The sequence below is a fragment of the Xenopus laevis genome, chromosome 5S, assembly GCF_017654675.1.
Source record: "Xenopus laevis strain J_2021 chromosome 5S, Xenopus_laevis_v10.1, whole genome shotgun sequence".
NCBI classification, from domain to species: Eukaryota; Metazoa; Chordata; class Amphibia; order Anura; family Pipidae; genus Xenopus; species Xenopus laevis.
In genome coordinates this window covers 82,890,329-82,905,336 of record NC_054380.1, presented here as the reverse complement: position 1 = coordinate 82,905,336, position 15,008 = coordinate 82,890,329, and the positions used below count along the sequence as shown (strand labels likewise).

General features: G+C 37.6%; 1 protein-coding gene across 2 annotated transcripts in view; it reads left to right on the top strand.

Annotated features, from left to right (window-relative positions):
- The window catches only part of lrrc1.S (leucine rich repeat containing 1 S homeolog), a 59,826-nt gene extending 51,189 nt beyond the window's left edge, over positions 1 to 8,637 (top strand). Inside the window, exons 12-15 of one of the 2 annotated variants that reach the window (XM_041564047.1) lie at positions 1,264 to 1,379; positions 2,921 to 3,093; positions 3,826 to 3,962; positions 6,588 to 8,637. In XM_041564047.1, the coding sequence (XP_041419981.1) occupies positions 1,264 to 1,379; positions 2,921 to 3,093; positions 3,826 to 3,962; positions 6,588 to 6,746 (585 nt within the window). In that variant the 3' untranslated portion in view covers positions 6,747 to 8,637. 2 annotated transcript variants of the gene reach the window in all.
- The last annotated feature ends 6,371 nt before the right edge of the window (positions 8,638 to 15,008 follow it).

Sequence of the window (15,008 nt, the reverse complement as noted above, 5' to 3'; positions counted from 1 at the left end):
CTCCCTGGCTATCTCCTACAAGGAAGGCAAGGAGGAGAAATTGAGCGTCGCGCGATGGATCACACAATTGCTTTCTGAAGATAAAGACTTTGCGATTTTGAAGTATAAACTTTCTTGGTGTTTTTTTTTTTGCGATATATCCTAACATTTTTTAAAAAAAAATTAATGTTACTGGTCCTTTAAATGTAATGCTTACTAGTCTGGGGGGAGCTTATAAACACTAGTAGAGAGTAGCTAAAAATATTTAAAGGATTTGTCAAATTAAAAATACAGGGCTTGCCAAAATGTTACGCATACCAAAAGTTGCAAATCACAAATCCTGGGCTGGTTTACTGGTTTAAATAGTAGAACAGCAAATAATAGTACAACACTGCCTGTAAAGACAACTTGTCGTTCTTAAAGGGACTGGATCAGCACTTCTAAACCCCCTTAAAGTTTATAGGGCAGCCTTCTTTTCTCACTTTCTTTGCAACCTTCTTTTTAAGGTTCCTATTTCACCTATAGATATAAAAGGCCTTTTTCTTGGGTGAGCGCACCAGCTCTTGAAACAAAAGCAGGAGAATATGGGACATCTACATAGTGCAGTATTATTATTTTATATCTGAACTGTAAATAGTAAAACAGTTATACATCCACAGAAATATGCGTATATCACTAGCAACATCTATTATGGTTTGTCCCCCACCAAAGACTGCTGCAGTGAATTCGCCAACCTCTTTTTGCATTTTGTGGGATCTTTTCCATCTTCTCAGCAGGCATGTCTGCAAGTGACACCCATCTGTTGTACTCTTTTATGGATTCAGGAGAGTCGGTTTACATTCCTGTGGGTTTACCTGGTGTGTTTAAGGGTTAGTTCACATGAGGAGATTCGGGGAAATTTTGTCGCCTGGTGACTAATCGCCTCGTCTTCTGAGTGACAATCTTCCCGAACTGCCTCATAGGCTATAATGAAAAGTCGCCTGCGCTAAAGCACACGCGGCGATGCGTTTTCCGCAGACGCCCGAAAAAACAGCAGGCGACTTCGGATAACGCATTGCCGCGTGTACTTTAGCGCAGGCGAGGTGATTAGTCTCCTGGCGACAAAATCTACCCCAATCTCCCTGTGTGAACTAACCCTAAATGTTGAATAGAATCCATAACTTTCTATTGAAAACCTTAGCAGTTGGGGCTTTTGTTTACATTTTTATTAAGTTGTTCTTTCTAACTGTTGGGGTTTATGCATCTGTGTATTATCTGTTACATTTTGCCCATGTTGTTTTACAGATCGGTGGTTGCTGCAGTCTTAATGTATTTTGTGTGCGTGAAAACAGATTGTCTAGACTTCCCTCTGAAATTGCACAGGCTACTGAACTACATGTCTTGGATGTTGCTGGAAACAGGTAAAGTACTGTCGTTTTTAAATTGAATTTTTCTTTTTTGTATAGAAGACTTGTGTCATAAAGAATCTGGCTGTTGCAGTTTTATGAGTGGGTGGGACTGTCACTTTCAAGGATTTTATCCCAAGAAACTTGTTTGTGTAAAAATGATATTTTGAAGCTATTAATGTGTCCCCTGAGATATGTGGCAGATTCAAGTTTTTTTTAGATATATATTTTGCTTTGCAAATATGATTTGTAAAATAGCTTGCTTATAATATGAATAATTTTGAAGACTGTTGTGCATGCACATCAAAGCAGATAAATACAAAACGACTCCCAAACCGCAGTGTGTTCCAATCCAGCGATCACAAGGCTCTGTTCCACCTCCAAAAATTAAAAGTTTCAAAAAAAATCGCTGTGTACCTCAAAAATATTTTGAGGAGGGAAAACTGAAAAATAATATAGTGTAGTATTTTAAAATTATATAAAACCACCATATAAGTGTTCAAATACTATTATATATTATATTATATGTGTCCCATAAATTATTATAGTGAACAGTGGGTTAAATGCAGCAGACAAGTGATCTGTAGTTAGTGGGGTGGGATCTATCCACCTAAAATCCTAGTGTTTCTAGTGGTATATTGTACTCACAAGAAAGCAAGTAAACACTTAAAACTCTAGGATTTTAGGTGGATAGATCCCACCCCACTATCTACGGATCACTTGTCTGCTGCATTTAAGCCACTGTTCACTATAATAATTTATGGGACACGTAATAAGTATTTGAACACTTATATGGTGGTTTTATATCATTTTAAAATACTACACTATATTATTTTTCTGTTTTTTCCCTCCTCAAAATATTTTTGAGGTACACAGCGATTTTTTTGAAACATCAAAGCAGATGTAACCAAAAAGTGCTGACACTGCAAAGAACATGATTGCTAAAGCATGGCATAAAGTAGCCATACATTAAAGAAGATCTTTCTGGAATAAAAACCATACATGGGGAAGCAACAATTCTCAATACATGGATGGAAAATAACAGGGACACATGCCTCGTCTTGTGACTAAATATCATTTTTAAATCATACTCCAAAATACTTTTGATTGACATTGTTAAAACAATGTGCCACAATTGTTCTGTCTGTATTATTATAATGATCATTACATTCCACTGCAGGAACCAAAGGCCTTAAGCTTCCTTTTCTCCAGTTCACATCATCACTAATACAATATTGCTCCACTATCCACTATTTTACGGAGTCTCAGGTAGAAAGCTTGCTTTTGAGTCTCATCAGCATTATTCCACCAAAAAGCAATTTTATATATATATATATATATATATATATATATATATATATATATATATATATATATATATATATATATATATATATATATATATATATATATATATATATATATATATATATATATATTCATTTAATGTTTTGGGTAAAAGAGGTAAGCTCTAAGTGGTGTGAAAAATCACCCATATATCTCAGTAATGATGTATTTATTGTAACTGCCAATAATTTGTTTTACTTTGTTTTTAGATTGACTCATTTACCATTATCACTGACCTCACTGAAGTTAAAAGCGTTATGGTTGTCCGACAACCAGTCTCAGCCTCTGCTCACTTTTCAAACTGATGTCGAGCCTGAGACTGGTGAGAAAATCTTGACGTGTGTACTATTACCACAGATGCCTTCTGAGCCCAATGGCCAAGGTAATGCAATGACCTGTTTCTTTGACAGCGTGAGCATTTCTAAGTAGCGATGGTCATGAGACCATTTGCAAATGTATATATTTTTGTATCTATTTCCACCAAATTGCAAGGAGCTTGCTTGGGTGTCCATAATGACTTCCCAGTTCATCTGATCAACTTCCTGCTGCTAAAACCAAGTTTTTCAGGTTGGCTTGAAGATGTTCTGCTTTCCTGAAAACACACAACAGAGATGTTTTTGGTTCATATTGGGTTTCTAAAATTTCAAGCTAATATGCTGTTTACTTTAGAACAGCAGACCAGTAAATAATACCTGCATATTGGTTTCTGTGGATTGTTAAAGTTGTAGTAAACATTGCATGCCATAAATGTTCTAGAACATGAGTGGAAAGGAAGGTCGGGGGGTATGCTGAATGATCTGGTCGGGGGGTATGCTGAATGATCTGTCCCACAGCAAATGTGATCAAATAATGAACCTGTGCCTAACATGAATCACTGCAGAGCTTTTTCATTATGTCTCAGGGTACAGATGAATATCATTATTACTGTTTCCTTCCTAAACGAGACTTAAAAGGCAGAAGGTGCTTTGAGTACAGTGGAGTATCTTGTATTTGTCAACTGTCTGTATTAAAGAAAATGTAATCATACTACAGACCAAAATACTTGCATTATTTGGAGATATGTGAGGGGTTTTTTTAATCCTTTTTTTTTTTTATTATTATTATTTTCCTGTAGACAATTTACCAAGATGTGGGGCCTTTGAAAGTTTGACAAATGACATGTCAGATGACACCTGGAATGACAAAGCCATGAACAGAATAAGTGCCATACGATTTTTAGATGACACAAAGGAAGAAGATGATGATGAAATGGTAAAAATTCTTGTGTGATATGCTATATGGTTTATACCTTTATTTAATAACTGCTGCAGAAAAGGGTAAAAATAATAATATAGATCCCATGTTTTTTTAGTGTAGTTGTTGTTTTGATGTCAGGTACCCAAGCTTATGGACCAGCTCACAGTGTACTAGGAACATTCTGCATGGGAATTGATTAATAATACTCCCCGTAGCTCTATTTTTGACAGATGTTACCTGACTTTCTTTTAATGGTTTGATAATTTCTTATCCCCTAAGATTAATTTGTTAACAGCTGGCATTGACCCTAAAAGATCAGAAGATGGGCAGCTCCTGGTTACTATATTCATTATTACTGTTAAATGGCTGCTGAACCCTTGGACTATTATAGTATATTCATTATATAAAGTAAGCATTTCCAGCCATAGCTTTAATTAAAGCTCTTCATTTAAACATAACAGGCCTGAACAATTTGTGGGGGCTTATTTATTAAATCACACATTACGGATTTATTCAAAATTTGTTAGCTTTGGTATAGTGCATGACAAACTGTACCAAAGCTAACAAATTTTAATGGAACTAATAAAGCAACATAACTTTTAAATTTGAAACCGTGTTTGAATAAATCCGTAATGTGTGATGTAGATGAAAGTTCCTAGGCCAGGAACCCGGATTCAGAGACGCGTGATGTCTGGAACCAATCGGAGATCCCCCACACTGAAGTGAAAGTTTGTTTCGATATAGCTTATTTATTAAAGGCTGGATTACTCACAAATAAACTCACAAACTCTAAAACCACAATTGTCATTGAATTTATTAAAATTTCCAAATAAAAAAAGTATGAACAATAAAAAGTTCTGAATGAACCAAAAAACAAACAAACAACAAAATACCACAAAAAGCTTTGTCTCCATAGCGGAAAAATAAATCCCGAAAGTCTCTAACATTCTGATCAAAAACTGGGCAAATTGGATTAGTGCACCTCAAATTTGACTTCTACAGCACCTCAACCACTTTAACTTTACAACAAAGCTTGGCAGGAAAGGCTTTCTTGGTTTTTTCAATTTGATTATTAGTAGAAGGCCCCCATAGTGTTTTTGTTGCTTGAGTTCTCGCTCTCTTCTTGGGAGGGGAAAACATGCCCCCCCCCTCATTCAAAGTAAATAGGAATCTTGAGTTATACAGCAAGTCCTCACCAGTAACAGGTAAACATTGCTTATTAAGATGCAGCACCATGTATTTTTGAGAGGTAGAAATCTGTCATAAAATCAGACAGAAATTAAGCAGTACATTGACTGACCGGAGTATTATTTGATGATTTGGAAGGCATATTTAGCAGCGGGATGTTGTCTGACATGGATACCAACTAGAAGAGTCAGTCTGATATTAATCTATTCTCTCGTTCATATAAATGTATCCAAAGTGAAATGGAGCTTTAGTCACTTATTTTCTGTTAATGCTTCATCTGTTCAATCAGTCTAGACACTGACTTTCCCCACAGGTGCTTATATATGTACAGATGGTCCAGCAGTAAGGCTGAACTGGGGCAAAATGCCTGTGCAAGTCTGTGTAGCGATATGGGATCTGGAAACCCATTATCCCGAAGGCTTCCTATAAGGTCCATTTCAAGCAAATAATTCTAATTTTTTTAATCTGATTTCCTTTCTGTAATAATTACAGTAACTTGTTCTTGAGGGTAACTTAGGTGCATGAATTCATATTGGAGGCAAAACAATCTCATTGGGTTTACTTAATCTTTAAATAGTTTTTAGCACTTAAAGTATGGTGATCCAAATCACAGGAATATCCCAGAAACCTTCAGTTCTCAAGCATTCCAGATGGTAGATCCTTTACCTGTATTTACAACCTTCTTAAAGGGCAAGTCAATCACACAATATACATTTTCCTAATAAAAGAACACATTATTCTAAGTAACTTTCCAACATACATTTATTAACAATTTCCAGTGCTTTTAAAGCTATTTTAAAAACAGTTTCTATTGAAAGAAGCATTTGCTTAACTCCTGGTTGTTACTTTTTAAACAATGTTGCAAAAGGTTTAGTTCCCCAGCAATGGGAGGTCTCGTAATTTATCAGCAGTCTGAGCCAGCAGGGTAGAGAATAGAAAAGGACAGACAAACACTGCTTTCAATAGCAACACATATACAAATATCTTAAAACCCAAAGAAAAGGGTAATGAATGTATATTGCAAAGTTGCTTAGAATTATGTTTAGCAAGCAATTATTATTTGGTTTGACATTCCCTTTAAATTAAAAGTGAGGAATCCTATTTAATTCCTTTTGTTGGCATATCTGGAGCACTGCCTAGCAGTACATACAGTTTCATGTTTTTCAATAAGCAGTACATGTAATAAGATTTTAGTATATTGTTTGTTTCCACCTGCTCCAGCAATTTCCTATTCTCACTACAATCATTCCTCCTTAGTCACCATTACATCTTTTCTGTTATACATTCCATTGTAACGGCAGTGGTAGCCATTTTTTAACCACCGTATTAATGGTTGTTGTTTATATACTTGATTACACTGTATAGCCAAAATACATGTTCAGAGACGACTGCAGAAATGTTAAATAGGCCATAGTGTTGAACTTTTCGTTTACTTGTTGTTGTATATTTTAGGCAACTTTGTTGAGAAAGGCCACTCCTCACCCCGGGGAACTTAAAAACATGAAAAAGACTGTGGAGAACATACGTTTGAACCTGAATGCTGCTAAAGGACTGGATTCTAACAAAAATGAGGTCAATAATGCCACTGACAGAGTGACCACGTCTGTGTAGAGTTCCACTTCCATATCTTACCTCCTGTGTCTTCCCTGCTGTTGAAATGTCCCTCTACTTCCAGGATCACATCCATCCCTTTGTTTTTACCAGAACGTGATTCATCACCTTTCCCTTGTTACCTTGTTGAGGTGCTGCTGGACAGAAGTGCCTTATTTCAGTCAGATGCTTGCACCTGTGATCTCTAAATTAATGCTGTAATTTTATATTTTACCAATCGTGTTTTTAATAAGTGGTACACACTACTGCATATTTTTAATTCTTTTACTTGGTGAATATATCTTTTATTTTTTAAATGCTGGGATATTTTGCGACCAGTTACTTTTTCAACACACTGGTTAAAATGATATAGTTTAATGTGAAAATTATATTTTTTTTCTTACTTTTTGGCAGCTTAAGGGTCTGGCCACACAAGCAGATTTGGGGAGATGAGTCGCCCCAGCGACAAATCTCCTCTTCTTCGGGGCGACAATCTCCCCAAACTGCCTTCCCCCTGCCCTCCACCTGGGGGAAGGCACATGCAGCGCTTTGTTTTCCGAAGTTGCCTCACGAGGAAACTTCGGGCAACTGCGGATATCTAAGCGCTGCGAGTGCATTGCCGCAGGCGATTTTCATTTTAGCCAGTGGAGAGCAGGGGGAAGGCAATTTGGGGAGATTGTCACCCTGAAGAAGAGGAGATTTGTCGCTGGGGCGACTAATCCCCCTGAATCTGCTCATGCGGCCAGGCCCTAACTGGTGTACAATATAATTATAACTGTATAGGAGCTTGAAAATGTGGTTTGTTTTTTGAATAGAGCATAATGGATGGTACATATTTCATTAGTTGTAATTTGTTTATGGCACTGATTCAAGAAGTATGTTTATTTTATGTGCACCCCTCAGTTGTGCCTTGAAGCTGTAGTTCACTTTAAACATTTTTTGTATAGAACATGATATTATAAGCCTTTTTTTTTCTTAGTTTTTTTTTTTAAACTTTTTCGGGAATATAAACTGTTATCGGGTTGCTAGTGCTTAATTACCCTGTTAATGAGGCATACATTTGCAAGGCCAGTGAAAAGAAGCATAGATGAGGGTCTGAAGAGAAAGAAAAGCAATTTATTAAATAAAACAATAAATGTGAAGCATCATAATTTAACAGGTTTTTTTGGTTGCTGGCTTGAGAATCCTGGACCAACCATATATCTTTTTCATCTGCAGACTGGAAAGGTAGGCAACCTTATAAGAAAAAGAAATGACCTGTTGAAAAAAGTGCTTGAAATAGTTCCATCTCTAACATAATAAAGGTTATAGAAGACTTTAACTTTTTAAGCGAAGTATCAAGGCAGATATATGGGGAGTTTCAAGGTGTGTCATATAGGAAGGGCTAAAATGTTGGTTACATGTTAAAAGCTGCTGTTTTCCAATTCTAAAACAAATGTGATGCACTGTTGGGTCTATGTATGGCAGCTTAAGAGAAAGCTACAGATATATGTAATTCAGAAAGAGTTTGAGGCTTGTGAACTCTCTAATGTGATTTAAGGATTCCCTTGATATTTAAACCTTTTAATGAAGCGCTAACTCATATCAGCCTTAAGTGGTGGTGCCTTTAGCAATGTTTTGAGATTATTGTTTAAACAATAATAAAACAAAGTATGGAGCTTATCCTGTGAGTGATCATGAGACCAAACATTTAATTTTTACACCCACACACTACCATTTTAAATGGGTTGAGTAGAACATATACCTTCTAATGCAATAATAGGTTCTGTTCATTGGCAGCTCATGCTTTGCTTTCTTTAATGTGAATATACTGTGTATAAATGGGGCCAGCAGAATGATTGATGTGTTGCACAGAAAATTATATTTAACAAAATGGTTTTGTGTCCTAATAATAAAAAATGGAAAAAAGAAACCACTGAGCAGTGTGCCATTAATTAAAATGTGCTGGCAATCTGTAATGCTTCACTTGATTACGGTGAATAATTTATTTTCTAATTAGGTTTGCCATTTATCGGAGGGTGACTACTGTCTTAGTCATTTTTTTTTTTTGCTCATTGAAATGTTTACCAAACACTGTCTTTTTACAAAGGAAATATACGTAATGGAAACACAATACACTGCAAAAAAGCAACCGTTGTTCTTTATTATTTAGTATCTCATTATTGAACTGAGTGGGTTTGCTTTTTATTTATTACAAGGATGGCCCTTTCTGTATTTTCCTAGATTGCATTTGGCCCTATAGATCACTGCACTACCAACAAATGTTGGCCAGGATGTGATGCAGTTTCTCATAACTGAAATTTGTGTTTTGGACATCTCTCTTCTAGCTTGCCCTACAGTGACATAACATGCTTTCCCTTTAGACCCCCCCTTAAAGGGGAACTATCGCAAAAATTAAAAATATAATATTAGCTTCAGCATACTGAAATGAAAAACTTTCTAAATACAATCAATTAAAAATTATGTACTGTTTATCTTCACTATTCCTCTCTCAGCATCTGTTTCTCCTCATTCTGTCTTCATTCAGGGGTTGGGTGTCCGATGAATGATCCAATATATCTTATAGGGGGGATCCTTTTGCCTAGAAGATGTATTAGAGCTCACTATTAAAATCACTAGAAATCATGTCTCTCTACATGCAGAATTTGTGCAAAAGGCAGTTATTTTGTTAGATTTTGTTTGCACTGGAATCAGTTATTTGAGTGAGCTCTAATACATCTGCTAGGAAAGGGAGCCCCTATATAAGATATATTGGATCATTCATCTGACACCCAACTCCTGAATGAAGACAGAATACTATGCAGAATTTTTAATTGATTGTATTTAGAAAGCTTCTTACTTCAGTATGAGAAATTTTACTGTATATTACATTTTTATTGTGACAATAGTTTCCCCTTTAAAGGTGGCCATAGACGCACAGATAATATCGTACGAAACGAATTTCCGTCCGATATTCGTTGCGTGTATGGTGGAAAAAGAGCCGACCGATATCGGCAGAAGACTTGGATATCGGTCGGCTCATCGATCGGGCTGGACGGAAAATTATATTCGGGTGCCTTTGAAGGGACCCAAACATCGGCCATTGTTAGTGCTGAATCGTCAGATACAGTTAGAATTCCATTGTTTCTTCCCGTATATCTACCTGTATATCTGACGATTCAGCTCTACACGTGTGTATTGAAACGAACAATCTTTTCCAAGAAAGATCGTAATTGTTACGTCTATGGCCACCTTAACTTCTTTGGTCTCAGTCAAACACCATTCATTCCAACTGTTCCTGTACATTGAATACATTTACATTCCATGGGAGTTTGTATGCCCCCCGAAAAGCACAAAAGGATATTTCTGTTTGAGAGTATGACTTTCTGTAGAAGACACTACTTGTTTTATTTCTCTGTGCTATAGATGCTTTTCTGTTTGCCTCGAAACAATTTTCTTTCTGTTACAGGAATGGCACTTTTCTTTTGCATTTCAATGTGTGTAAAACTGATATTCAATCAGTCACTTTTGGGTATTATGTGTTGGGATGTATTCATTCAACTCAAGGGCCTTTTTAGTTGTATTATTGAGACGGATTGGCTTTCATAGCATCTAACTGTCAAAGAAATTAAGATTGCTTCTTCTTTCTGTGTCAGAATCAGATGCTCTCACAGCACACACTAATATTCTCTCTATAAATAAGTAATGGGCAATGTTAGTTGCTGGTTATAGAACAGTGTAATGTAGAACTCCTGTATGTGAATCCTCATTTACAAAGTTGATGCATATTCTAGAGCACAGATGGTTGAATAATCACAATAAGTGCTCATTTACTGAACACTTGAACCTGGTTTACAAATCCTCTGTGACAGGGGTCCCCAACCTTTTATACCCATGAGCCACATTCAAATGTACAAAGAGTTGGCAGCAACACAAGCATGAAAAAAGCTGGTGACAAATAAGGACTGTGATTGGCTATAAGATAGCCTCTGTATAAGCATAGCAGAGGCTCTGTTGGCAGTAGACCTTGTTTTTATGCAACCAAAACTTGACTCCAAACCAGGAGTTCAAAAATAAGCACCAGCTTTGAGGCCAAGGGGTTGGGGAGCAACATGTTGCTCTCGAGGGACTGGTTGGGGATCACTGCTCTTTCAGAAGATAAAGCACAGCACCGGTGGGCACAAGGCAGCTGTAAGCTTAGAATAATACAATAAAACATATATTGCTTACACATGCAACTTGGTAAAAAATGTCAGTCTCTTAGGTATTCCTTGCCGATCCCTTCACAGTCCCTCAGCTGTAAATGAAAGTCCAGAGCAAATGTATATGTATTCCCTATGGAATATATATAAGGAGATCAGCGCCTGTGGCAACAGAAATTAGAAACAAGCATAGCGTAATACGTTCAATTAAAGGGAATATCACCCTGTGCGTATACAAAAATGATTTTTCAGAGGTGTGCTCCCCTTTTTTTTCGGGCAGCTATTAGTTAGAAAAAGAAATATAGATCCAGGTGAATAAAAGAACAAGAGGTATCCTTCCTGTATAACAAAGGTGCAATCCGATAGTGAAGTGCCTCCACACTATGTATAAAATGCCTACTTACAAACCACTACTGTGGCGTTATGCATATCAAGAGAAATCCTTTCTCGTCCCTCCTCCAGCTCACCTCTCCTGCCAGACTCCGGATTAGAAATAGAAACCGAGGATAGTGTAATACCGCTTTTATTAAAACATAATTAAAATCAAGTAAAAAATACACTCACATTTACCCTCTTTGCGTAATACACATTCAGTCCCACAAAATTTGAGTATGCTCCCTCGGGGCGGTCCTACCGATTTTTTCAGACTCCCTTGTGGTGCCTCTCCTGGGTCCAAAGCGTACCCCAAACGTACCTAACGCGTTTCGCTGTTATAGTCAGCTTCCTCAGAGGTATAGTCCGTGTGGGTTCCTATTTCATCTTTTAAAGGTCTGTTCCGGTGCTGTATCATGGCTCCTACTCCTATTTCCATTCCATGCGTTCCACTCAATGCGTTCCAGCGCGCTCACTTCCCTTTCAGCGCACCCGATGTTGGATCTTCCCTCATTACACAGGTTTTAAATGATGGATCATACTTTCCTTGCCATGCTGGTAATTCTAGCAGTTTGACCCCGTAATCCCTGCCTATTACAAGTATCTATCTCCATCTGCATAAAGTATTTGCATAATATTCTGTGGAGATAGATACTTGTAATAATATTTATTACTCCATGCCTTTACATCACATTTTAAAATTCTTATTTGTGAAATTTCACAAATACAGGCCAATGTTTGTCAATAAGTTGGGTTAGTAAATGTTCCTTTAAAGGAGCAGTAAAGTTTTGTAAAAGATTATGGCTAGAAATGCTGTATTTCATGATTAAACATACTGTATTATACCGGCTAATCCGTGTTGATCTTTAGTTCTCTTATAATACCATTATTTTTTAGAATTATTGAGATACCAGAGGGAAGGAAAGTATTGATTATTCCTTTGCTCAATTTACCCTCCAGAAGTTCTTCATGCTCCCACAAGAAGGATTTTGCCATGTTTGATCTGGCAATGGTTTTGTGGGCAAATCAATTTCAAAGTTCTTTATAAAAAATTAAAATCTACTGTATCTAAGTTTTCTAAAACCAATTTTTAAACGTGGAAAGCCGGATTCCATCACACAGACTACTTGATGGAATAAAAATATTGAAGGTTCTTCGAGGGAGTGTATCACAGCTGGAATTTTACAGCAAAATAGAAATGAATTTACCCTGGGTTTCTAATGTAGTTATAAAGAGTAATCGTATCACCTTGCAAGCGTCTTTTCTCCAGTGAAAATACCCCAACTCTAACAAACTACCCTCATTATTCAAATCTTACATCCCCTAAAGGTGGCCATACACGGGCCGATAAAAGCTGCCGACAGACCGTGTCGGCAGCTTATTGGCCCGTGTATGGGGGCCCCCGATGGGCTTCCCCGATCGAGATCTGGCCGAAAGTCGGCCAGATCTCGATCGGATGGGATTAAAAATCCCGTCGGATCGCGGCCGCATCTGTTAGTTGATGCGGTCCCGCGATCCAACCACCCGTTTGGCGAACGCTAGGATCCGATCGTTGGGCCCTAGGGCCCACGATCGGATCAGCCCGATATTGCCCACCTCAAGGTGGGCATATCGGAGGGAGATCCGCTCGTTTGGCGACATCGCCAAACGAGCGGATCTATCCGTGTATGGCCACCTTTAAACTGTATAGTTGCACATCTCTGCACTCTCTCCAGCTCATTTACATCTTTCTTAAAGGAGAAGTAAAGCTTAACCAAATAAGTAGGCTAGAAATTTAGTACATTGTGTTTTGGACTTCTATACCAGCCCAAGGCAACTACAGCCCTTTAGCAGAGAAGATCTGTGTCTCCAAAGATGCCCCAGTAGCTCCCCATCTTTTCTGCTGATTCACTGCACTTACTCTGTGCTGCTGTCACTTACTGAGCTTAGGGTCCCACTCACAATATACAGTACATATATAATATAAATGTCACAATATAAGGCTGATCAGTAATTAATACAGATAATTACTACATGGCAGCACAGAAACCAGCGCAACTAGCGTCAGAATTTAATAGTACCAGCTAATATAGAAGGCCAACCTTGTCTTCTGAAATCTTGTTCAAACACAATAATGTAATTTACATTGATCCCATTATCTTTATGATTTACCATTATGTCCTCATGTTGGATGATGGCAGTGCAGTTGGTCAAAGACTGAAATGGATGATTACATCCATTCTGCATACAAATATTGCTGCTACACTATATAAAGTATAATAAACAATTATTACATGCCTTCGTGGGAAGCCTGGCAAATTAAAAACAACATTTTCTTGGGGGGGTACAAAGTAGCCCTTATGTCAACAATTCTCAAATAGCCTCACAAACAGCTGTATAACAGACTCATAGAGGCACAATTCCACACTCTGTAAAAGGATCTGCAACAATGGAACACATGGGGGGCTGAACTGATGAGTCAAAAGTTGAAGTTCTTGGATAACACTGGAGAAACCTAAGTGCAACCGACTACAGCATTGGAACATGGCAATGGTAGTGTGATAATAGTTTGTTGCCTCAAGACCTGGGGAACTTACAACATCTGCTCAAATTGCTTTTTGCCTGTGGTCTTTTATGTTCATATTTCAGGAAGTTCTAATGGAGCATGGAGAGATATCAATGAGCTGGAGAGAGTGCAGAGACGTGCAACTAAACTGGTTAGAGGGACGGAAGACTTAAATTATGAGGGTAAACTGTCAAGGTTGGGGTTGGTTTCTCTGGAAAAAAGGTGCGAGGGGACATGATTACACTTTAGAAGTACATTAGAGGACATTATAGACAAATAGCAGGGGACCTTTTTACCCATAAAGAAGAACACCGCACCAGAGGCCACCCCTTTAGACTAGAAAAAAAGAATTTTCATTTGAAGCAATGGTTCTTCACAGTCAGGACAGTGAGGTTGTGGAATGCACTGCCGGGTGATGTTGTGATGGCTGATTCAGTTAATGCCTTTAAGAGTGGCTTGGATGATTTTTTGGACAGACATAATATCAAAGGCTATTGTGATACTAAACTCTATAGATAGTATAGGTATGGGTATATAGAATTTATGTGAAAGTATGTAGGAGTGTGTGTATGGATGTTGGGTTTTCATTTGGAGGGGTTGAACTTGATGGACTTTGTTTTTAACTATGTAACTATGCAACTAACTATGACAGGCCATCAGTCTGTGAGGGAAGCTTATGTGCAGTTGGGTCTTAAAGCAAGACAATAATCCCACAATCATAGTTATGTGAGACCCTGGTTACCAGGTAAAGAAGGTACAGCACTGTATTTACTTACAGCAACTAAAGGTAGAACAAGTTCATTGCAAATTTTATTTTCCACCCCAAGTAAACAACATGAAAACACTTCTTTCTTAATGCTTAATGTTCTTTCATAATGCTGTAATCATATACAGGTATGGGGTTTGTTATTTAGAATGCATGGGAAATAGAGTTTTTTTTCTGTAATTTGGATCATATAAAGCAAAGTTGCGCTAGAGTTGGCTAATTTGCATACGGCGGGAAGTTAAAGTTTAATGGACGTATATGTACAGTATAAGTCCTATCCACTCCATTGCACTATGCCTGGTCTGAGCTGGCGAATGCAAGTCTGGCGCAAGAGGTAACGTTCATTAAAATCCGCATCTTACTGAATTTGCGGAGTTACGTCCATTCGTCAGAGCGAAAATTCGTCTGGTGTTAGAGTG